Source organism: Schistosoma mansoni, chromosome W, assembly GCF_000237925.1.
Source record: "Schistosoma mansoni strain Puerto Rico chromosome W, complete genome".
Classification (NCBI taxonomy): Eukaryota; Metazoa; Platyhelminthes; class Trematoda; order Strigeidida; family Schistosomatidae; genus Schistosoma; species Schistosoma mansoni.
Window position 1 is genome coordinate 32,524,375 of NC_031502.1, and position 25,130 is coordinate 32,549,504.

The 25,130-nt window shown below is 36.7% G+C and overlaps 2 protein-coding genes across 2 annotated transcripts; one reads left to right on the forward strand and one right to left on the reverse strand.

The window, feature by feature from the left end:
* Positions 1–2,383: 2,383 nt before the first annotated feature.
* Smp_017880 (hypothetical protein) lies at positions 2,384–4,596 on the forward strand (the record flags this gene model as incomplete). The annotated part of the gene is made up of 3 exons (XM_018789410.1): positions 2,384–2,474; positions 2,510–2,655; positions 4,119–4,596. 3 exons carry the CDS (start codon positions 2,384–2,386, stop codon positions 4,449–4,451), a joined length of 570 nt encoding a protein of 189 aa, XP_018654856.1. The 3' UTR covers positions 4,452–4,596.
* A 537-nt stretch (positions 4,597–5,133) lies between these two features.
* Positions 5,134–12,577, reverse strand: Smp_017890 (family C19 non-peptidase homologue (C19 family)). Its single transcript, XM_018789411.1, has 8 exons — positions 12,435–12,577; positions 12,206–12,400; positions 10,859–11,119; positions 10,565–10,774; positions 9,691–9,954; positions 7,544–7,881; positions 5,471–5,648; positions 5,134–5,356 (listed from the first exon to the last, which is right to left on the reverse strand). Exons 1-8 carry the CDS (start codon positions 12,543–12,545, stop codon positions 5,180–5,182), a joined length of 1,734 nt encoding a protein of 577 aa, XP_018654857.1. The 5' UTR covers positions 12,546–12,577; the 3' UTR covers positions 5,134–5,179.
* Between the last annotated feature and the right edge of the window lie 12,553 nt (positions 12,578–25,130).

Sequence of the window (25,130 nt, forward strand, 5' to 3'; positions counted from 1 at the left end):
TCTATAGACGGCGTCAGCCATGTTTCTGTGACTGCGATTATGTCTGGCCTAGTTGAGTCAATCTGTACACCTAGTTCCGGTAGCTTATTTAGTAAGCTCCGGGCGTTGGTATAACAGATCCGAAGCCTATTTAGGTGGCCTCGTGCTTCACCCAGAGTGGCTTCGGCATCATCCTCTGTCGAAGCCTCACAACCCGAAAATTTACAATTTTCAGGTCTTTTTCGCCAGCGTCTAATCTGAGCTGTAGTTCCTTTTCGGCTTCCCGTCTTTTAACACGGTCCGCCAACGGTAAGTCCTTACGGAGAAAAACTCCTGAACCCTTTAATTTGTGTCCATTTTCTAAGATTAAGTCGCGTTCGTTTGAGGATTTGAAAACGACTTTGAGTAGTCTAGACTGATTTGGTTTCAGATGCGCTAGATTTCCTAATCTATACACCTTTAGCAAGGTGACTCCGGGGATGTTTTTGGGCATAACTTGGTTGAGTAGTTGTTTTATCAACACAATGTCATGCTCAAAACGAGCTTTCGGTTCTAAGTTGTCACTCTCCTTGACTCTATGGAGAATGACTGATCTGTCGCTGTGATCAGACCTCGGCTTGTCGACCCTTTTGGTGGGGGTATGACTTCCTTTTACGTCATTTTGGCGTTTTTTTCTTACGACCCGTACCCAATCGCCAACGTTCTTTGGAGTGGTAACCACATTCGCGTCAGGCGTACTGTGGGATTCCGGAAGAGTCAGGACGACTTGGGAGATCGGGTCATCTTTCGCGCTGGAAACCGATCGAGCCTTGCGGTTTCGGCTTCCTGAAGTTCCCTTCTGGGTACCATTTTTGATACGAGGGACAGAAGAGACTTTTTTGCGCGAGTTTCTGGTTGTAACAGTCCTCTTTGGAGGATGTTCTTCCTCCTTAGTAGGGTGTGGGTCGGCAGTTTTTGGACTCACTTGGGCCTGCCTTGTGTCAATCTGCGTGTCGACAGATTGAGTTCTGACTGATGTATCCCGACCGCGCTTGCCGAGACACTTTTTTGCGGCATTTACTATTGAAATGGCCTCGGTTAGCAGGCTATTTGCATCCAAACAGCACTGTTGACATAGCCATACACATCCATTTTTACTAAACCGCTTGAAAGCTGCAGGTGTTAGATTCGTGCAAACATCGTGGTACCAACCTTTGCACTCATCGCACTGCATGCCGCTATCAACAGGATATCGACATCCTGGGCGGTGGCAAATGCTTTTGTTGCATCTTCCAGTCATTTTAAGATGCGAAAGTGAGTGTTGACTATAAGTAGAAAAAAAAACTATAAACAGTTAGGACCAAAGTACTAACAGACACAATGGAAAAAAAAAGGTACTCTGGAGTACCGACGATAAAACTATTTAGGATACCAAAGATGATACTCTAATAGAATACTTTAACTGAAAGAAATTCAATCAAAGTATAAAAACAGTAGTCTTGATACGTTAATAACGATCAAAACAATAGAATTTACTCAACGAGGAAAAATACCACTGTCCTTTTTAAATAGCGCGCGGAATCCAGTCATTTGTGACGTCCACCTATCTACTTTTATTTCGTAGGCACCCTCTTCAAGAAGAGAGATCTGAAGTTCTGATATACTTTTAAACTTCCAGACCCTAGACCTAAGAATCAGACCTTGAAAATTTCACTTTGAAAGCTGACAAGTCATTGAGGCATTAATTTGGAAATCCGGTTGTTTCAAAGGCTGAGGCCTAAAGGATCACTATGACATTCCTCTAATAATATTTTTCACTACTCCATTTAAAATCCAATGTTTTATTCATGAGCTAGTATTAACTTTCAGATTTTGGTTTACAGTAGTGACGAATTGCTAGTCTCATGAGATCTATTTTGGATAAGAGATTTCAGTCAGTGATATACATGAACGTTGCCTTGACACTTCAGGATTCTGAGAGGAGAAATTATGAATTGAAATGTTGAATGAATTTAACGAAGAGAACAATCAAGTGTGATCACTTTCGGTAACTTTGGATTTAAAGTGGACAGGAAGCATACATTTGTAATCAAGGACCGTGATCACATGCTCTTTTATCAGTGAATTCCATAGCCTACAACCTGAAACCAAGACATTTTCACGCATTTCAGGAAAATCGTATATCTTCCATTCCAAAGTAATATCCTTTTGAGTGTTGTTTGGTATGGAAACGTGATAATGACCGTTTAAAATAGACGGGATTGCAACATGATCATATAACAGAATAAATGTCCCTAAACCATGAGTATCAAAAATGGAATCAATCTGCTAGCTGGATTTGTATCGGGCTAACCATTATCTGTTTTGATTAGGTCAAATGCGTAATATGACGACAAGGTCAAGGCTTGGTGTGCATTATTCGAAAATGTCAGCAGATGGTGCTCTTCACGAGTTTCTTGCACGAGAGAAAGAAGAATTGCGCGGGTTAGAAGATGACTTAGATCTCACACCAAACGGTTTGTACTACACTCAAAAACACCTTATTATTTAGGTGAAAATAATGTTGCTGAACACCTTCAAGTAGACGAGGAACCGGAGTGCATAAAACGTTGGGCCATAAGTTTTAAGAAGCGGATAGAGGTCAAAGACGATGCTGAACGTAAAAGCATGTCCATGCTAGAAGAACAAGGACTCAAAGTGATTTCCAACGTGTATTTCGTCTACACTCCTTTTTTTATCTACGCAGTCGCTCATGACTCTAAGTCTCTCCTTCATTTTGGGCAAAATTCATGCTAGACAGGTGTCCAGTTTAAATTTTTTAAAGGGAATAAGTAAATCTCGGTCACTCCCCCAAATTAATTTGCTTCGTTTCCTGTCAGTATCACAATTGCTTCTCCCAACTCTACATGAAAGGTTTGTGGGATGAAATATGAAGCTGCACTTCCATCTTAACAGCAGATTTCTCTTCTGAAAACACCTAACCTAATTGACGATGTAATTAGGTTTCTCAATGTTTTGTAGTTATTTGTTCCACATCCTTATAGGACTTTACCATCTTATCCTGAGTAGCTTTCTCACTCAAAGTATGTATATCTGCCTTACTACATTCAGTGCTCACAGAGTCAAGACACTTTGCTCCCAAGTTCATGTCACGAGTTAAAAACTAAAATAGTTATACCGTAAAGGAATTATAAACCGAACTTTTAAACTAGACTAACCAAAACGTAAACCTATTTATACGTTAATAACGCGAAAAATGGTTCTCCAATTTTTTTGATGCGGCATCCAGAATACCAAAAAACAGGTACGATAGGTAAACACTTGAGCCACTTTACTGGGAAATAGTTCTCATATGGCTTCGAGGTTTTCGACAAAACTAGTCATTCCAAGCTCAAAACCATAGCACGGGAACGGATAGTTAATATAAACATACTTCTTCGATATTCTCAGTTGATTTCTTGATGTTAGAGATCATAATAATCCTATATAATAGCGTCTGATATATCGTTATTATTTAGATTCAATAGTGCTGAAAACAAATTGCTCTCACTGGTCGTTTCCCGTTTAATTAACAATCATATATTTCGGACAAGTAGCCTCACAAGTACTGATTTGTGTGACTGGATATTATATCCTTCGACTTAACTCACATAAAAAGCTTAGGAATTACCCAGAAGGATGCTATAACCCAAGACTAGATATAACAATGCCTCACTCGAAGTCCCCGTTATATATGCGATATAAAAGGTGCCTACCATGAAATTAATCGGGGGAAGCACGGTAATGAATGAGAAATTCCCTTCGGTTTACCAGTCTAAACACTGCAGACGTTTACCCATCAAATTATGGCGAAACTATAGTTTATAGGCGACCTTGTGAATAGCCACCTATTTACTGCAGTTAAGTGGGGAATTAGGATTTGCAGCTGGGCGTTAGGGTTTTCATCATCAGCTATAACGCCAACATGTCATTTAGCACTATAGATGAGTGAATTTCTCGCCATAATCCAAGACAGTCATTTTAAATTTGGTTGATTCGTCCAAAAATCAGTCTCGCAAATAACATTAATCCCATGCTTAGTATACTTGGCACCTATAGAACCACATATGTGTGAAGTAGTCTCTACGGTACACTGCTATCTTTATTGTTTCTTTAAAAAGGATTTGCATGAATGGGCACTTCAGTACCGCGATTCTCTTGCTCGAGGACAAAAACTCAGCCGCGCTCATGATAAGGAACTTCAAAGTGCTCAACAAAAAGCTGCAGAAGCATCAGCCAGAATGTCACGGGTGGACGCTGGTCAAGCTGTTTTGTGGGAAAAAGTCTGCCAGTTGTGTAATTTCGTCACTTCTGGTAATGAAGAAATAACAAACGTTCACACCGTCCCAATAAATACAAAGGACAATCAACGAGACTTGAACAGGATGCGTGTGCTCCTACTGCAATTGAAGAAGAATCCTCCAGCAGTACAATCTAAAATCCGATCCCATTAATCTACAAGCTTACTCTTATTGAAGTGCAATATTATATTTACAAACTGATCTCAAATATTTAGTTTCATGTGACTACCAAGCATACATTCCATTTATTTTATGACCATCTTTATCTGTGTTTACAAGTATATTCTTAGTAAAACTGACTTCCGAATTTCGATTTTTACAACGAACTTCACCGTCTCAACTTCTGGTGATAGCGTAGAGATTCTATTGTAAAAAGTGGTTATAGAAAAGAGCTCTGTATTCCCATTTTAGGTTCGATTTGCTTAGTGCATTAGTATTTTAAGGGGAACTAGTTACCTATTGTTACTAGGAAGACTAACGTTTACGAAGTTTGTTTGAATACCTGGTAGACCTTGGATTAAGTTAATAGGTCGCCAACAACACTTCTGTTGTAAGAAATAGTACTTTTCAGCATGTAGTAGGTAAAGTAGTTTCTAAATCCGCAAGACAATACTTAGTAAACGGGTCTGATGTAATGTCGAGTCAGGGTTTTATTTAATGCGTGCTGTATTAACAGTATAGGCATTTTGTGCCAAACGTCAACCCGAAGGTGCGACAATGATCGTACGGCAAGACAGGAAGCTCCATTCTTCGAAAAGACAATTCACCCGAGTCATGTTATGAAAGTCGGGTGATACTCTCCCGATTCCCTTCACAAGCACATAAGTCTTAATATCTATCAGTAATTCATATTATTGACAAAAGCAACAAAAAAGGACGAATCAGTTTTGTGACTCATTAATATCTGTATCCATAGTCTCTTCCTTCCTAATTGCCTCACACTCATCGTTCTCATCCGTTTTAAATTCTGGTTTAGTTTCTCCATCAATCTCCTCATCTGTTACTTTTACAGGTTCTACGAAGCTTGGATTAGGTATAGACTTATTCACAGCCCAAACCTAGTTAAAAGTAAAAATATAATTGAAGTTTCGGTAGAAAATTCTTACACAGATTATAAATCACTTAGTGAAAACATTTTCGTTTTTAACAAATATGAAATGAACATTGCTTACCTGAATAAGAGTTTCACTAAGGGGTATCATCTGTGGCAAAACTTCGCTAACATGCAAGTCTTGTAGCTCGAACCATTTTCCAGTACCGCGATGTACCAAGTGGATACGATGCGTACCGGAGCCAGGAGTTGGGGGACCGTCATGCACAACATTGGCTACCAAGTCGTAAGTAGTATACCTATTCAAGGTTCAGAAAAAGACAATCAATGCTGAGGACCTAGGTTTTTTTTATATTCAACTTGGAAAACCAAATTATTGTGTTCATCCGAATAAATTTTCTAAGTGAGGTTGACAAGGAGGTACGTATGGTTTATGCTGCAAGTAGACAGCGATAGATTTATCGAACAATAAAGATCTAAAACGGAAGATTAGTGTCAGTTTATTGTTTTGATATCCATTCAAAGATGTTTTATCCTAAGACCAGGTGCATTAAGACAATAGTGCTTATGAAGAATACGCACGAACAAATGCAGATGAAGACAACCAATGTAGCAGCAGCCTCTGCATCGATAGGCCTCCACATTCACAAAGGAAAAAGCAAGATTCTCAAATGCAACACGGAGAACACTAACTCAATCACACTTGATGGCGAAACTCTGGAAGAGGTGGAAACATTCACGTACATGGGAAGCATCGTTGATAAACAAGGAGGATCGGATGCAGATGTAAAGGCGAGGATTGGCAAAGCAAGGGCAGCATTTCTACAATTGAAGAACATATGGAACTCAAAACAACTGTCAACTAAATTCAAAGTGAGAATCTTCAATACGAACGTCAAGACAGTCAGTTATATTGTACGGAGCTGAAACGTGGAGAACTACTACGACCATCATCAGGAAGGTACAAGTATTTATAAACAGTTGTCTACGCAAAATACTCAACATCCATTGGCCGGATACTATCAGCAACAGCGTTTTATGGGAGAGGACAAACCAGCTTCGAGCCGAAGAGGAAATTAGGAAAAGACGTTGGAAGTGGATCGGACATACATTAAGGAAATCATCAATGTGCATCACGACTCAATCCCTAACTTGGAATCCGGAAGGGAAGCGGAAAAGAGGAAGGCCAAAGAACACACTACGCCGGGAAATAGAAGTAGATATGAAAAGGATGAATAGCAACTGGAAAGAACTGGAAAGGAAGGCTCAGGACAGAGTTGGATGGAGAATGCTGGTGAGCGGCCTATGCTCCTCGACGAGGGGTAACAGGCGTAAGTAAGTAAGCTTATGAAGAAACCAATCTTAGTGATATTTATATGACCCAAGCTCAAAAACCCAAACGGTTGTTGCTTTTTTTTACGTCATTATTCTAAATACATGACAGGAACTATTACCGAATTATGCGTGCATTATGTGCACGGATACCAACCATAAAATTAACGTGCTCCACGTATAGAAAATCAGTATGATTCTTAGTTAACTATCTCAATCCAGATATTCTTGTTAACATCTTTGCTCACTGAATTAACTGCAAACAGCGACTAGCGTTCGAGATCTCTCAACTTTGTACAACAGTGTTTCTGACGAACCTGAAGTCAAAAGTCTCACTGTAACGATTGATACACGATAATCTGTCTAGCCTGATTGAAAGTACAACAACATATGAGATGAAAATCGACAGAATCTTTGAAATAAGCGTTAGCAATGATCATTGAAGATACGATAAGTAGTAGTAGCATAAACATAGAGACCGTAATAAAGAACATTTTATCTGGAATAGCTATTATTGGGGATGACGAGTTAGTTGTAAACTTGAGGATGTTTGAAATAACTCTCACAACATTGAGTAACATCAGTACATAATTTTCTGAAGACGTTATACGTTCAAGTCATATTTGCTTAAATTTTGACGAACATTCATATAAACTCTTCCGAAAAGCCACAATCTACAAATAGTTGAAGCAACAGAAATTTCATCACTACAGCAGTAAATATCCTCTTTTCAGATTTTATGTTTACATATGAAGCTTTGACTCTTGTTGATAGTTGACTAACTACAATTAACTGGTTTGTGAAAATACATTATATAGTCAAATGATTAAAAAGTAACGTTAGGTAAAACAGTTAAGCCTACCGATGTTTAGCTCGGAATTCTGGGGCCAACAATTCACCGAAATCAATACTTTTAATGGGGAAGTTAACTATCGTTGGATTTTTCTCCAATGTGAAGATGTTCTTAACAAACCTCTTCATGTAAAGAATTAAGTAAGGAGGAAGTCGACGAAGCTCAAATCGACGCAACGTAGAATCACGATGAGTCTTGTATTCCTTTTCTGTAACTCCGTTAAATTTTGAAAGAAGTGTAGCTAATGAAACTTGTGGAATGATATTTTCCTTAAATTCATCTAGATATAATGGAGGTGGAGGTAAGTCACACGTAAGATAGAAGAAATTTATGTCTGATACTGTAGTCTGAAAAAAAAAAGAAATACTGACAGGACTATCGAGAGTTGGGTAATACTAAGATATTGTGATGTGGAAAATGGACTTTCTTATAGTAAGTGGAAACTACTAGTACCTTACGTATAGAAACATACTTAGTACAACCAACTTGTCTCAACTAGTACTGGTATCTGACATTTCATGTAAATTTTGTTTACAGCATAAATATTTGTTAGACAGCATTTTTGTCTCAGTCTTCAGAGTATCGTGGATAAGTTGGCATGGTAAATATTTCAGTGAGGGATCTTTTGTTGTCTGTTATGCATAAGATAGGTCATGGTCATTTTGATCACTAGCCCTTAAAAAGTGTACCCAGCTGTACATCTGATTTCTGCAACGAAGGCTTTTATTTGTAATAGCTAAATATCTGCAACCTTCATTAGTACACTAACTTCCAATCGTTAGAAAACTTTTGAAGTATTACAACCCAAGTCTCTGGACAAATACATAAGGTTCTTGGTGGAGTTTTGTTCTCTGAGCTGGATGGTTTGGTTATGAAGCTTTCATTGTTCTCCTGCACGACATCATCAGCACAAACTCCAAGTGGAAGTGAACTGTTCGAATTTCTCCACATATGACACAGCTTGTCGTGTGGACCTTGATCTTGATTAGTAATTGTTGACCTTTAGCCTATCATTGTTTACTTTTTTATTTTGATTGTACCTCCCATTGGTTTGATTCTTGGTCCTATGTTTGTCCATAATTTTCCTGATTAGTTGATAAACTGGATCGATTTAAATGTTTGTTGATTGCTGATTGACCTGAGAGCCAAGCTTCTAAAAATTCTCTGGTGCTTTTAGAATCCCCTCTACCCATGATCTCAACATTTTCCCAGTTGAATGTATGTCCACAGTTGTCCACGTGCATTGATATAATTGACGTTTTGGCGTTTGACCGCTAATTGATGTTCGTGCAGGCGAAAATGAAGGGGGGCGTCCACTTTGTCGGATAGACTTATCAAATGGCTATATAACAGTTATGAGTTAGTGAGATACGCTTAGGATACATATGCGTAATCAGATACTTTAGCTCCCTAAGAAATTCAGGACACTTTCCTACGAGAAAATGATTCAATGTAGATGATTCTCATAATAAACAACTAGGAAAATACTTCAGAGAACATATTTGCTTTAAAACGTGCAATGGGTGGCTAAAAGATATAGCATAGATTGAGTTAACTAACCCTGAAATTAATACATTTCATGAAAACTAATGAATGCGTTTTGGTACCGTACCTTAAAAGGATAACAAACTGGATTTTTCAAAATAGTTAAACCTCTATATCCCACCGTTTGTTCTCAGTGTTTAACTTAATTAAATGATATTAGAAAAGAGGTAGCTCGGTAATTATGTTTCATCATAAGATTCGTCAGCTTTTCAGACCAGCGTCGATTTTACACACAAGAGCAATACTCTTCGAATATCTTTAGTCTAAATATACATATGTGTGGAGAGAAATATAACATCATTCTAAGACAAGAGTAATTTACCTTCATGGTAATTTTATTATTAATAAACGGTGGAAGCATTTCTTGTGTTTAATGACGAAGAGATATTTATATGATACAAGCAACATAACAGATGATCGTAAACTACTATTATTTATCTCTCTCGTCACTACTGCTCATAATCATAATGTAGACGCTTCATCATTATGATATCTGTATTCACTAATCACCCTACTTGACTTCAATCAAAGTGAGCAATTATATCTGAAACCTTTCACACAGATTAGTCATTACGAAAAACAGTTATGCCATATTTAAACAAATACAATACCATGTATTCAGGGCTGTCAGCTAGAGAAGCCTTTTCTTCATCCGTCATGTTCACAGGCATGATTTTTCGACTGTACATTCTCATCTTTCCTCGTAAAGTTGATGAAACTATGCTTTTATAGGTTTTATTAACTGCGCCTTTGGGACAGGGAATTTTTTTAGTCCTTAGGGCTTTATCTATTGCATTAACCAACCATGAAAGGAATTCAATGGCATCGCCTTGTTCAGTGATTTGGAAACGCTTTTTACTACACAGCACAACTGCCTGTAGGAGAAAAAGAGAAATGAGATATATAATTCTAAACATATCCTAATTACTTAACAGTTAAGATGTTAATTCTGAAAATTGACTAGGACGTTATTAATTCAAATAAGAGGACTGAGAACTTTATTGTTTGGTTAGTTGACAATATTGTTTACGAATTCTTAACATAATAAGATAAAAAACAGACCAATGTAAAGGTTAAATGCACGCTAAGAGACATAAATATTGTGTGAACAACTAAGTACTCTGATTAAGATACTCAAACCTGTGTAGGCAGAGGCATCGTTCGACCTATGGTTAACTATTAAATTCAGCAATTAAAGTTCGTGCATTCAAAACAACAAATCATAGCTATAAATCCTAGATGTTCTTAAGATCCTAAACTAAAATGTATAACTCCGAAAGTTATAACACGATCAATACTTAATATGTAATTTAATGATAAAGCTTAGGATTGTTAAAAATCATGAAAAAAGCAATCGCTGAGTTTATTTTGTCCACGACTAAGAACCTTTGTTAGAATGTGGACGACACCGAAGAATATCATTACTGCTACGAAAATAGAGAACTATCTACAAATCAGAAAACTGAAGGAGAAAAGTAAACTTACCTGTAAGAATTCATGAGGTGAAACGTGAGTTTTGAAGTTTCGAGGATTCCACAATTTTCGAATAAGTTCACTAAATCTCTGAACCAAAAGCATCATTTGATCTCCAGAGACAGAAGGTAGGTTCTCAAAGTTTTTGATATCCAAGAAATAATTTCGCAATGGACTGATATGACTGAGCATTTGTAATATGACGTTGCAATAATCATTTGCCTGAACAAAAAATAGAGGGTTATCGGTATCAGGGACTTGGTTGGTTTATTTGCTTGATGTATTACAATTGACAAACTGACCTACCTTGATATTATTGAGACCTACAACGCCAGGATAATATGTAAGACCATTGTATGCTCTGACCATTTTCGAATAACTGTCCAAAGTAAGTATTTCGGAGGTACTGAAAGTAGGATTTAGAAGGTAGGTAATGTCTTCCAATGACCCATCTAAAATCTCATAATCATCTGGCAAGCAATAAAATCGTCGAGTTTCTAAATTCAGGAAGACGTGGTGGCTTTCACTAACACTGTGGGTATATGCATGAGTAGAATTTCCACGACCCTAAGATATAAAACATTTATGATAAGCATTTCCATTTAATACTGTAAGTGCATTTTGAATTTAAGAAACAAAATGATTGGGTTAAAGTTGATTGGTTGCAAATCCCAATGTGTTTAAGTGAAACTCATTATGCGAAGCATTTGGTTCGACTTATTTGAAGTGACGAATAAACTGTTTCTTGCAGTTTCACCATAATAAAACATAACATCGTAACTTATTATTCGCACGAACATCCATACACTCGACTTTGAACCATACTTTTGTGTGAGGCTGAGTGATGATACCAAGATACCCAACGTAAAGTGGGGGAGAGAGGTTAGAATCGGCGACCCATTGGATGAACACCAAGTGCATTAACTACCGAGAAAACACCTAAAATAACCCATTTACCAAACACGGATAAAATCCAGCTTTGAGTCATAGTGTGAAGGCTAGTGATATCACTAGGGTATCACACGGTCAATGTCACCCACCAAGACCGGTATTTCTTGAGTTTAAGATTTGCATAACCAGCCAATAAGATCTTGAAGACGTAAAACCATTGAATCTAAATTAAATGGTATAACTGTGTAGTTTACAACTAAACTGTTGCATATTGTTAAAATATAAGCTACATTGGACGGATGAAAATCTTTCTATCTTCAGTAGATACAATCACCGCTAAAACTTACCAGAATACTTCACCAAGTCTCTGCGAACAAAAGTCTGTAAAGCACTGACAAATTATTAACTCGAATCTCCGTACTATCCAAGAATTCAAGTAAGGTAACAAATTCATTTTATGCAACAGTGAAGTGGTTGCAAACAGTGATACAATAAAGTCAATGAGCAATCTTGAGATTGCTAACAGTCCAAATTCAGTAAAAGACGGCATCGTGACAATAAGAAAATTCTTCGAAGTAAAGATTAAGGCAGTCGACGTTATTCGATTTCCAGAAGAGTCAAAAGCTAGTTTACTTATCAAGAGCCAAGAAAACGCACGAACTACCGAAGTCTTCAATGGTAAAACAACTAGTACACATTTGGGTTGCTGTCAGAAATTATATACAATACTACTCATTGTGAATAATTTTGAAATAAATTTACTTGAAAGTACTTCCCACAGATTAGACAGGCATAGACATTCAGGTGAGATAAAGAAACGGAACACAGCTTTTCGAAGTCGAAATCCAGCATGTTCCTTCGAATAGTATCCAGGTATGGGCATGATCGACTTCTGGTGTCTTCATTTTGATCATTGTAAACGGCTCCATTCCCAGTATACACCTGCTCTTCATCTGACTTATGAGGAATAAAGAATTAAACACTCTTGTACCTCTTCACTACGCTTGATCCTTTTTGAGGATTTTTTATGGGCTTTTTCATGCTTCCTTTTGTGTCCAGAAACTGAAGAAACTGAATGAGGTAGAAACGATAGTGAAGACATCTAAGTAGCGCATATGTTGACGTTCCCACTTCAATGTTCAGTTACTTCGTTACTTTCAGACTACCTTAAAAACAAGTGTCATACTTCTGGTTAATAATTCCCCGTATTTGAACTGAAAGAACTGGTCTTTGATTGCGTAACTTTAGAACTCCCGACATTTTAAGATTCTGAGGGCTTTGTTAATAATTACTGGAGGGACTAAAACTTCACGTAGTAATCTTCACTATAATTAGAATGATAGAATATGTCAACGCTTCCTTTAAATAAACGACCGAATATTCCTCCGTCGCTCTTTTCGGTGTAAATGTTTCACTTTTGTTGAACAAGTGTCTATCTAAAATATTACAAACGTTTGATTACAGAAATATCATTTAATTGAACTAGTAAGTGAAACGACGCACTTCAGACGGCTACACTATGCTACAAAGATAGACAGATGACTTTCCTTGGAAGAAAACATGGTAAGTGAGAAATGAAGGCATGGTAGGGCGTGACCGAGCCCCTTCAACTAGATGGTACACAGAAACTAATGAGGTCAGCATCAATTTCGAAGACTTACAGAACTATTTATTTTAGGATTTTGTTCACTGCTACAGAACACCCCCTAATAATGTTATAGTGATGACCCTAAGACGTTTTCAGCCAGGACTTTCAACCCAATGAGCTTGCCGTTAGTAAACACCCTTCTATGGCTTGCTACGTTCAGCTGCATCTGCTCGTCTTTCCGTAATACAAAGGGAAGTGTGGTACATGTAGTTATTAAAGAAATGCACGGATAAAATTCCTATTCCTTGTAATCGTCGTCAGCGGTCATGGGAAAGAAAAAATGTTAATTTGTAAGTGCACCTGTATGTGTGTAGGGACGCAAAACGAGCGAAAAAAAGAAAAAACTTGGTGTGCTTCATATAGATAGCATGCGATAGCGCAAAAATTCTTTCTCACAAGGATATTTTGGACATTTGAAAAATGAAAACATACACATGTCACCGTATATTACAAAAACCTTGTTTGTTCTTTGACAAAACAATGAAAACAAACGGGAAAAACAAAATTTATGTCCTACTCAAAATAGGCATTCAAGTGTTCTGGAAACCATGTAATTATTATAGAGCGCCTTGTTTTAGTTCAAATGTCAGAAACCGATGAAGTTTCATCATGATTGTTGGTTATCAGGTGGAGTATCGTAATTGTGAGGCTCATGTTCAACTGTACAGTAGGTAAATCGACATTTTCGGGTTTCCTTCTGAATAATTAGCTTCAGACGGTCAATAATGATGCTATCTTTAGTTCCGTTCTTATCGATGATATGGCATTTAAGCCTGTGATGAGTGACTCTGAAAAGTCCTACGCATGCAGTTTCGAAAGGTCGTCGGAATGAATCGCGACGTATAAAATGTGTGTTCTATATCGTAAGGTAGACTGGACGAAAACATCAGTTGACAGAGGACAAGTGTAAACACGTTTGGTTGAACTCATGGCGTTTGTAGCCAGGCTCGTATAAGAGGTTAGATCAATACTCATTGAAGAAGACGAAGATTTAACTAATTCTCCTGGAGGTCGGAGTTCCGTTCCATAAACGAGTTGAGCTGCAGTGTATCCAATGTCAGCTTTCGCTGCTTTCCGAATACTGAGTAGAACGAGTGGGAGAGCGTCGTTCCACTATGAAACATTTGCAGCTGATAGGGAAGTTTTGAGCTGTCGGTGAAAGCGTTCTACTAACCCTTTTGCTTGTGGGTGGTTTGCGTTCGTTCGGGATCGTGCCACAACGCAAGAGTTCAGACTCCAGCTATTGTCTACAGTCTGTGGTGATAGTCGTACGGAAACGGAAGTTCGCTACGCATCGTTCGTAGAAGGCTCGAGCCATCGTTTCAGTTATAATGTTCTTGATAGGCACTGCTTTTATCTATCGTATGAAACGATCTACACACGTTAAGGGGTAATCGTATCCATTCTAATCTGCTATGGGCCCTACCAAATCAAGATGAATGATGTCATAAAGAGCGGTGGCATTTGTTAAGCATCTTAAGGGAAATTCGTCGTGTTCGATCACCTTTGATTTCTGGAAATTAAATTGGCGTGCACTCTCCATCACGTTCTTATTCATACAACAGACACAAGCAAAATCATTGTAGAATGAGGTTGATGGTCTCTCGAACGTCTGAATGGAAAAGATTGTGAAAGGTATGGTTTGTAAACTGGCATGCTTCTTGCATCCTGTTGTTTTATAAAAATAAACTGCCATGTTGAAGACGTTAAGTCAAAATTGTTTCGGAACGGCTGGACAATATCTATTCATAGATCTATCGCACCGTAATGGTTCCCCATCTGTGTGATCCGTAGTTTCAGGGTTGTTAACTTCTTTTGAATATCAGTGTCTTCGCTTTTCAGCTGAGCGAGTTTAAAAAGGTTAATTCCTTGGAAACTATTGGAGAAATTTATACGAGACAAGGCGTCTGCAACTACATTGTTTGCCCCAGAAATATGTTGCATTGTGATGTGTGCTACTTGTGTCGACATTAGTAGTGTATAACGCTTGTCAGGAATTGAATGTCTGGCAGCAGAAGGTCGAGAAGATCGATGGGGACAGGACGGGAACAGAAAGCAATTGGTATGGAAATGAAGGAACAATGAAGTCTGATACAACTAATGAACATTTTGCAAATGAAGTATTTACTATATTGTTCTCAGATTCTATTGACGTCCTGGAATTTGTGTGTTCAAGTACATTCGATGTCCCCACTTATGTTCCCGTTCACCAAAGTATAGCTGAAATAAACTGCGAAGTGTAGTCCAGTTATCGAGTTTTGCAGTATGAGTCATAGACAGAAACTTGCTAGGCCGTTGAACGTACGTAATTGCTTAACTGTGGTCAGTTCTGGGTAACCTAGAATAACCACGACTTAGCTTTTCAGAGGTCGGATTCCTTGAGCATTAATAGTGTGTCCGAGAAAATCTACGTGGTCGGTTTCGATCTGGTATTTCTGAATGTTTCCAGAAATTGCATGTTTTCGGATTCGTTCGAAGACAAGGTTTAGATACTACAGATGAAATTTTCTGTCCAGACTTGCGATCAAGCGGTCATCTACGTATGTGTGGACAGAGTTGAGACCTAGAAAAATGTCACCGACGAATCTCTGGAAAGTTTGTGCAGCATTTCTTAAACCGAAGGGAGTGCGCGCAAATTCGTAGAGTCCGAATAAATTAATAGCAGCTGCTTTAGGAATACCGTCTGAAGCCACAGGATTTAGGTCACTTGCTCTAACCAAGTCGATTTCCAAAAAACAGTTGTATTGCATTGTGTGCTACTTAAACGAACAGATATTAATGGTGTGGATCGGTCATGTGAAGTAAAATTCTTACTAACAGAAGAGGAAAATGAAGGAGAGAAAACAGGAAGCAATCTAAGGATTAAGAGGAATGAAGGAACGATGAGGTTTGCAAGAGACTTTTCAAAGGTGTGCAAATGATCCTTTCTATGCATGATTGACGCGTTTTACTAATTCACTGTGTGATTTTGCCTTGGACAGTAATTCGACCATCCCGACGAAGATTTCGTACACTACAATACCCTTAAAGCTTGCCATGAAGTCATGAATGTGAGGCAATGAGTGACGATAGGGGGTGGTTTTTTCATTCAGTCACCTATAATCCCTAGTTCGATACCAATCACTGCTGTCTTTTTCAGGGACCTTGTGTAATGAAGATATATCCTCCATATACGGTTGCCGTCAGCGCGAGCCGACACGGCAGTGTGCCGAAATTTTTCGTGCCACACGATTAGGAAATTGAGAAACTGAATAGTTTTCTGCGATTTCTAGAAGACTTGCTTCAATTTTTGTAGTACTAACAGCAGCTATAATTATCTACCTTTCGTTGTCTATGTACAGACCTTTTCCCTGACAAAAGTCTTCGAGGAGTTGGGGGTGTCTACGATTATGATGGATATTAAAATGACGAATCGGAGTACGATGTAGGTCTTTGTCGTCGTTTTGTGTTGTTTGAAGCATTTCTTTGACAGAATAAAACTTGGTGATGCAGGTTGCCTGCAACCTGCTACTGGTAGTAGGTTGTAAAATCAGAATACTAGTCGTATCTTCAGCTCGGTGTTGGAACATCATGCAACTTTTTAGAGCTTAGGTTTTACAAGTAGTTTTATCGTATTAATGTTTTCGGATATTTTCTTGTATAAGCCTCCCGAACAGGTGCAGGCAATTCTTGTCTCATTTGAAAATGATACTGTAGATGAACTGGCTACATCTATCGATCGAATTCTGTAGATAACCAAAACCAATATGCGAAGCTTTTCCTCGACCAATGGAAATCAGAAGTCAGACGAGAAGAGGTAGGTTATCAATATATCGAGAAGCGTTTATTCTAAGCTGGCTAGTGAACGTAGGAGTAGTGTCCCACGCTGAGTCGAAACGTGATCTGGTACGGATGCATGACTGAAAGCCTTCAGTTAAACAAGTCCACTTAAACAACGTGGTCAGCATCCAATGTCGAACACTTAATGAGCTATTGATTTTGGGGAATTATTTACAGCTACAGAGCAAACTCAGTTTACTGTTGAGTGGACCAGATCGTGTTCAGTTCACCACTAAAGATGCCACAGATATTCAGAGTTTGGCACCAAATTTGCCCGTAACGCTTTTATAATTGGACTATACCAACCTAGTCAAATCGGAAATGAGCAGGTTCGAAGATATGCTTGAAAGACTATCAATATGTCAAGGAGAGTTTTATCTAAGCTAGGTAGCAGTTGCAAGGGATGCGTAGCATGGCGTACTTATTTGTGATGTAATGCAGATACATGGCTGAGTGCCTTCAGCTAGGGTGTGCCCAATAAAACTGTCGAGGTCAGCATCAATGTCGAGGACTTACAGAACTATTTATTTTGGGTATTTATTTGCTGCTACAGTTATATTGTCTTAATATTATTGTCATTGGTAATTGCTTGACATTCAATCAATCTGTAAGACAATTTGAAGAACATACAAGAGTCAATTATCCTTAAATTTATTGGTAGTCGCTATTTGAATGGGATTAGGTGGTGTTTTAGCGCCAATGAAACGTCATGGTCCTAGCCAAATCATAATTTAGTCCGGCCTCTTAGTTTCAGACAGTTTACCGACCCTCGTCAAAATCAAAGATAACCAACACACAAAAATTAAATGCACGACGTGGACCTGCTCATGCAATTGTCATCACATCCTGTTCCTTGTACCGGGCCTTACTAATATATTTCTGTAATAACGCCGTTCGCGCCGCACCGTCACCAAAGTAGCCACAGTACTTGACACGATAAAAGGATAATCTCCGTTAGGTGCTAACCATGAGGTGTGACTTGAATGTTTGGCTGGTTGGCCACGCCATTTTCATTTTACTTGCGTAGGCCCTCCGCCATTTGTGATCCCAAGTTTTTATTCATTTCAACAGCAATCAGGTTTGTGGTGTTTATTTATAAATGTTGTTATTTCGTTTTCACTTATCGCGCTCGCAAAATGAGAAATAATACAACTGTCGGAAGTACGGTGTGTTTAATTGATATCAGTAAACTATAAAACTCTGTCGTTTGTTTGTCAAGCACTCACGACTCGTGATTATTGGAAATTAGCCTTGTGCTTTCTTGAATTCGCCGATTCCTTTTGATCAAATAAATGTCAAATAAGTTTCAGTGACTCATCTCAAGACTCCATATTGCTGCCTATGTGTATTCGTATTGTATCATTTAACAGTGGTTTGAACTAATAGGAATTACCACATAGACAAAAAAATCATACCTAACGACTGGATTGAAAGAGACTGAAGAGAAAGAATTTGTAGCAGCTGGTGATACTCAAAAATAGTTAGACTGGTACCTACTCAACAATGGTGTTGAACGTGTTAGTCTTGAAAGTATTAGTTCCCGAAAACACCTGACACCAGTCGAAATTCAAGCGTGATGTTTCTCCTTATCTCTTGATAGTCAGACTAATGATCCGCTGTCCATTTTTCTCCACTTCTATCCGAACTTACTACTGCCCATAACCTTGATGATCTTCCTTGCTTTTTTTTAAGTAACATATTTGAGGAATTCCTATAACAGAACCCACGAAATATGTCACAACGAACACTTTAATGTGATGAAAGTGTTACCCAGCTGCGCAAATAATTAAACTCTACCAGTATGTGACGATGTTCACAGACACGTAGCGTTAAACAACACTACTATCCGAAACCCGTAAATGAACAACGGCCCAAAACTTAATCAAAACAGAAGTCAAGAGTAAGATGATGCTGATATGCTTGGAGAGTTACCGTACAAAATACATAACACGTTGTACTCAAACGTCGTCCGGTGCGGTGCTTGATCAAACGCGTTAAGATGAGGATATACCACGTAAAACAAATTAGATCAGCATCAGGACCAAATACTTACGAAGTTATTAATTTGTCACTATATGTTTATTCGTTCGCTATATCCTGTGTAAATAAAATGATATTAGACCGGCTTAAATACTACATTTGATCGCATACAGAAATAATCGAATATGAGAAGCTGGCTGGTGAAGAAATATAAACAACACGATGTCAACAGAGGGTTACAAAAAGTGGTATTTTCCTTCTGGATCATAATGAAGTACTGAATTACTACTTAGCCTTTATTTTTGACAAACTGTTTAAGCATACTCCTCCCACTTCCGTGGTAGTTTATGAAGCATCATTGTATATTTACAAAAGTAATACTCAACCGAAACGTTTAATAAAGTCCAGTTGTTGCATTCTTTCTTTTTTATGTAATCTGCAACTATCCTGCAAAAAATCAGGTAAATGAGTAAGGAATGCAGACTACGTGGTGTGAACACTTCTGAAGCGAGAGGATGGAGGCTTAGTCCAGACTGCGACTAAGACACGTGAACTTCGCATAGTGCAGTGAATTTTCACTCATCTGAATTTCCTAGCCAGACCAACACAACTACAACTAATTTTACCGTAATCAAAGTCAAACGGAGTGTTATTAACCATAAAAGTATGGTTGATTGATACACTATTTGTGGACTGGTTCCGTGGTTTATTATTGCGCTTCCATACAACTTCATGGAACGCCCTATTCTACAGATAGGATTCCATTGTTGCCTTTGAAGTCACTGACCTTCGAGACAATTTATAATACTGCTGATTGAGGCAGGACAGTTTCTTGTCAACTCCACCAGATTAATTGTCTGTAATGATTTTTACATTTTTGAATCTTTATCAAATCCCTTATGATTCAACTGAAGAAATCCCTTGAGGCTTTTACAAACCTTATTAGTTCATGTTCTCGATTATGTTTTTGGGTTGTGGTTTCGAGACAAAAGTGCCTGTTGCTGAGCTTGTTTCGTCATTTAACGAAATACTTAAGAGTAAGAAAGTTACCACTTTACAAAGATTCATCAGCTGCTGCATCTAGTTTTTATGTGTTTTATCATTCATGATGTTGCACTCTTTCAAACCCAACAAAAAATGTTTTGAGGGCTTCGTAAAATGACCCTCAGAGACTTGGTGGTTTGTGAACAAAGATTGGATATATTTTGTTATTACTCAACATTATATTTCATACAAAAAGACATTTAGCCCTATAGCTACACTGTTATTCAATGAAAGTTATTCCGACCACAATGTATTCAAAAAAGAAAAAGAACCAGTACTCGGTCTCATAAGAAAATTAAAACTTTTTTTGTGATACCACTGTTATTACAGAAAACAATCATAACTTTTTGAACGTTTGATAAATCTTTAAAATTCTCATCCCAAGTTTAATGTGTTTGAAATTATTGGGGTGAAGCTTCAAACATTGGTTTTCCTATTCGAGAACTTATCTGTTTGGTTGATGACTGCTAGGTTATAGGAAGCCATTATTATTGTGGAATAAAATCTTTAAGGTTTTACGGAAATTCACCACAAATAAGCCTACAAAACGAGTTCTGTATTTTATACAAAGACTGTAAATAAGAAATAAATGCAAATTAACACTGTAACTCATTGTTGGTGTATGAGTGTCAAATCATATGAAGGCCCTTATGGTAAGTCAGAATATATTTTTATGCTTGGTTAGATGACAATTAAGTTGAAGAATTAAAATCAATTGGCTGACAAATTAATACAAAGATCAATGAAACACAATTAGCGAACTATTATTCCATTAAATAAACGATCTTGCTTAGGTAAGAATCTTTTTCCCACAGTGCTACAATCAAGTTAACGTTTAGATCAGTATATATATATATATATATATATATATATTGTCTATCCGTATGTCCGTCTATCACTTATTGGTAGTAAATGGGAGTTGGCTTATAGCCAACCCCAGAATGTCTTTTATTTAGTTTACAATCATAGATTGTTTGAGGATAATATTGTATGATATATATGTATTTAATTAAATCTTCTCATCCAACCTAATTACGCCATTGTACAAGCATGTTACTTCGTAAGAATATGGGCGAATTTAAGTATACTTCCATCATTTTCATCAAGTGCATTTGATTAAGGTCAATTTCCGAACTAAACTGACATCAAACTTTGGTCAAACTGTTATAAGAGTTAACTAATTATCGGCATCAAATGCTTACAGCACGATGGAGAACTAATTAGTCACCAAATCCTTCTTTTTGTATGAGAGATATATTTCTTATTGTTATGTTTCATCAGTTGCAGTTTATCCTTTTTGGTTTAACTGAAAAATCCTTTTACATTAAATCTGATTTGTTTACTTGCTACGATATTTTATTTCGAATTCTTAGGGATAATCCATTTGATTCAGCGAGGGATCAGTAAGTCAGCATCCCATTTTCTTTTGAAATATAATTGTAGATCATAAACAAGAGAATTCTTAAGGAGAAAAAAAATCCAAAAAAACACTTATCACGAACAGTAGAATAAAATGTTTTGGGGAATCCAAACAACAGGACAATTCATAACGAAAGAAATCAACAACTTTTCAGTAGGAGATAAGTGACTAGAAACTTAACTCAACATGTACATAACAATTTCGGGAATACAGCTCAACAATAACTAAGTAGTTTAGAACACGGACTGATTTTAAACAACTAGTGGGAAGCAAAAACCATCTCACAATTTTTTTATAGTATGGGATTCCTTAGCTATGTGCACTTACAACACTGGCTCAGTAGTCTGAAGGTCCTGGATTTGACCCCAAGTAGGATCGTCAATATGCACTGATGAGGAGTCGTCACAAAGCAGTTGAGAAGTGTATACTAATCTGCACAGGTTGTGTAGCTAACATTATTCAGTAATATATACTATGGAAATTCAATGATCTTCAAAGTGGCTGGCAGAACTCTTGGAATCCGTAAGGCAAAGTATTTATATACATTCTTTACATGATAATTTTAAATTCATTGGTTACATAAAAGAAGTGAATGTAAATGACAAACTTATTCTTTCACTTGATATAGAATTACTATTTACTGTCGTTCCATTTACAGAGACCATCAGTTGTATCTGCAAATGCATAAATGATAATGTGATTAGTATCGAATGACTGTGATCTCATTTAAAGGAATTACTATTACAATTCACCTGTAATGTACAATTTAAATTCAACGGCGTAATTCATCGGCAAAAGAATGGCAAAGCGATGGGACTTCCTATTGGTTTATTACTAACAAACCGTTTCATGGCCATTCTGGAAAACAATAAACTTAAAACGACTATTAACAACTTACGCTTGTATAAAAGGTACGTGGATGACGTTTTTATCATATGACAATAAATACAATTCAAATCATCTTCTACAGATATTTAATAACTTCAATCGGGCGAAAAATTTCACAATAGAAGTTGAAAACAAAGTATTCACTTTTTTGATGTCAAAATAACAAGGAAACACGGCGGGACTTTAATGAGATCTGTCCACAGGAACACCTCGTGGAATAGCCATCCACCAAGTCTTTGTAGTTAAGTCCTCATTGGCCGCGAGCGAAATTTGATTATATCCCTCGCTACATGGATACGTAGAACTTTTAATCCTAATGTTATAGATGATGAACCAACCCTCCTTATGAAAATACTTATCGAAAACAGGTATCCGTCAACATTTATGGACAACAATATAAAATTTGAAACACCTAAAGCAGAAATAACCTCCGTAAAAAGGAAAACTTTATATGAACATCGATTTCAAAGGTGATATAGCTACAGAAATCCTGACCATTTTCAAAGAACCTTCTTTACAGCAACCATGAGAACTATCTTCTCTAGCCGACAAATGTTCACTAATAACTTAAAGGATAAATAATCTCATTTGACCTATTCCAGCTAGGAATTTGGAAAAACGAGAACAATGTGTCCAAAAGAAACTGGTAGAACCACTTTTTCTACCATGGTTTTAATTTCTCGTAATTTTTTCTTTCTTCTTTTACAGCCATCTGCTTCCCTTCTGTCTTCTCTACAGGCCTTTTACCCCCAATCGTTTTTTTTCTGTTTCTATGGTACTCTTAATAGAAGTTCATCTTCATTTCAACATTTTATCTTATCATCGTCATCCTTCCCTATCCAATTATAATTTTCTTATCTATCTGCATGATGAACATTCATAATTTCAACAACAAAATTACCACTAGTTTCCTTGATTAAAAATAATGTTTTTATGACCTTATCTTTTAAAACTTATTGTTATCATGTTTAGCAGAATTTTATTATTACTATCACTGTAATTTTGAAAAATAAATATATATTTACGATTGTACAGTTTTGAAAATGAATTTACTAAAGAGAGAACTCTTCGCTGAACCAATTCTTCTATAATTTCAAATCTCCACAAATCCTCCATACGAATAATAATTCATTAAAATAAGGTACAATATCACTGAATTTCGAAATTAATGCATTACTTCCACCCCCCAAAATTAATTCAGTTTTTATTTGTGCCAAAACGATAAGTAGATTTACAAGTTATTAAAATAATTAGATAAAAATAACTTAAAGAGCTGTAAAATATATACACGTAGCCAACATATTACTTTTTTATATAAAATATAATCTACCTATCTATTTATAGTATAGTATATAAGACAGTATATTGAATAATACTTATTTGTCTAATCAAGATACATGACTTAAACCTTAGTCTATTTAACGAATAGTTTATAATGATAACAGATTAACAAACACCCACTTATATATTTAAATTTCATCGACAATTTTGAATGATTTGATTTTTGTATAATAATAAAAAAAATTATATAAAACCTACGCAAAATAAAAAATAATTGTACATAATTTGGTTGTGTCCATGATTATTAGTTGAAGTTAAAATATTTGCTTAATGTAAAACGTCAGCATATCATAAGTGTCTCATTTCAAGTGATCTCCACGCATTATAATTAAAAACAAACCCAGCTTTAATATTTTTATTTCTAATAAGTATACAGTAGTTAATGAAGAATTATCCATACGGTATCATAAAATCGTATTATAGAGAATAATGTATTTCTTGTGTGTATATATCTATTTATATGTATTAATATGTAGAGTGGTAGGTGGATGTAGTCAGTTGAAAGGAAACTCTGAAGCAAGATTTTGAGCTGACTGGCCTTCCTCCGCAAAGTGTGCCTGAAATCTTGCGGTAACTGAAGATTCCTGAAGGATACGATACGATGTCACCGAGCTTACACAGTCGGAGACGTAACTACTGACGACTAATTATCCTACGGTTACTATAATTTATTAGACATAATGAATGAAAACTTGCAATTTTTTAAAATTACTAAAACTGTTATAACGGTCCCTTTTCTTGTATACATAAATGGGACGTTAATTCACCTTAGACGAATATCTACACTAGATTTCTTCTCAGCGTCTACTCTACAGGACTTCAACACAACTCAGATCAAGAACACGTGATTAGCCTGACTAGAACGTAAATCTATTTCCTCACCAAAACCCGACACAATCTAACGACAATGAACAACCAATCCATAATAATAAATAATAAGGATAGGGAAATATATAACTCATCTGACACTTGTCAGACTGTCTACATGTTTGACTAAGCAGACAACCAAGCATTACCATTCCCGCCCACACATCAAAAACATAATGGATAAATACTATGTGACGATACCCATGATTCTACTTAGAAATTATAAAACAGTATTTTGATTTATATCTTAGGAATTATTATTATGTTTTGAATTATATATATATATATATATATATATATATATATATATATATATATATATATATATCCTACAATAAAATAATGAGCAAAAAAAGATTGCATGAGAAAATAAATATGGAAATGAAAACAGAATGTAAAAAACATGAAACTCATTTTTAAAACAATGAAATATGTCAAATTAAAGAGAAAGAAAACATCACTGTTGCAGAATAAAATAAGAACACTACCTTCTTTCTTTTCACATGGCTAGACGACGAAAGCGTAAACGTACATTACAGAGAGACTAAACTTTATGGACGACCTTTGAACGAATCCTGAATGACCTTGAGAAATATTAGCCAATCAGGAGACAGTGTACAGTAAAAATATATTATACAAAAATAAAAAATTAAAGCGGATACTGTTCTTTTACATGACTC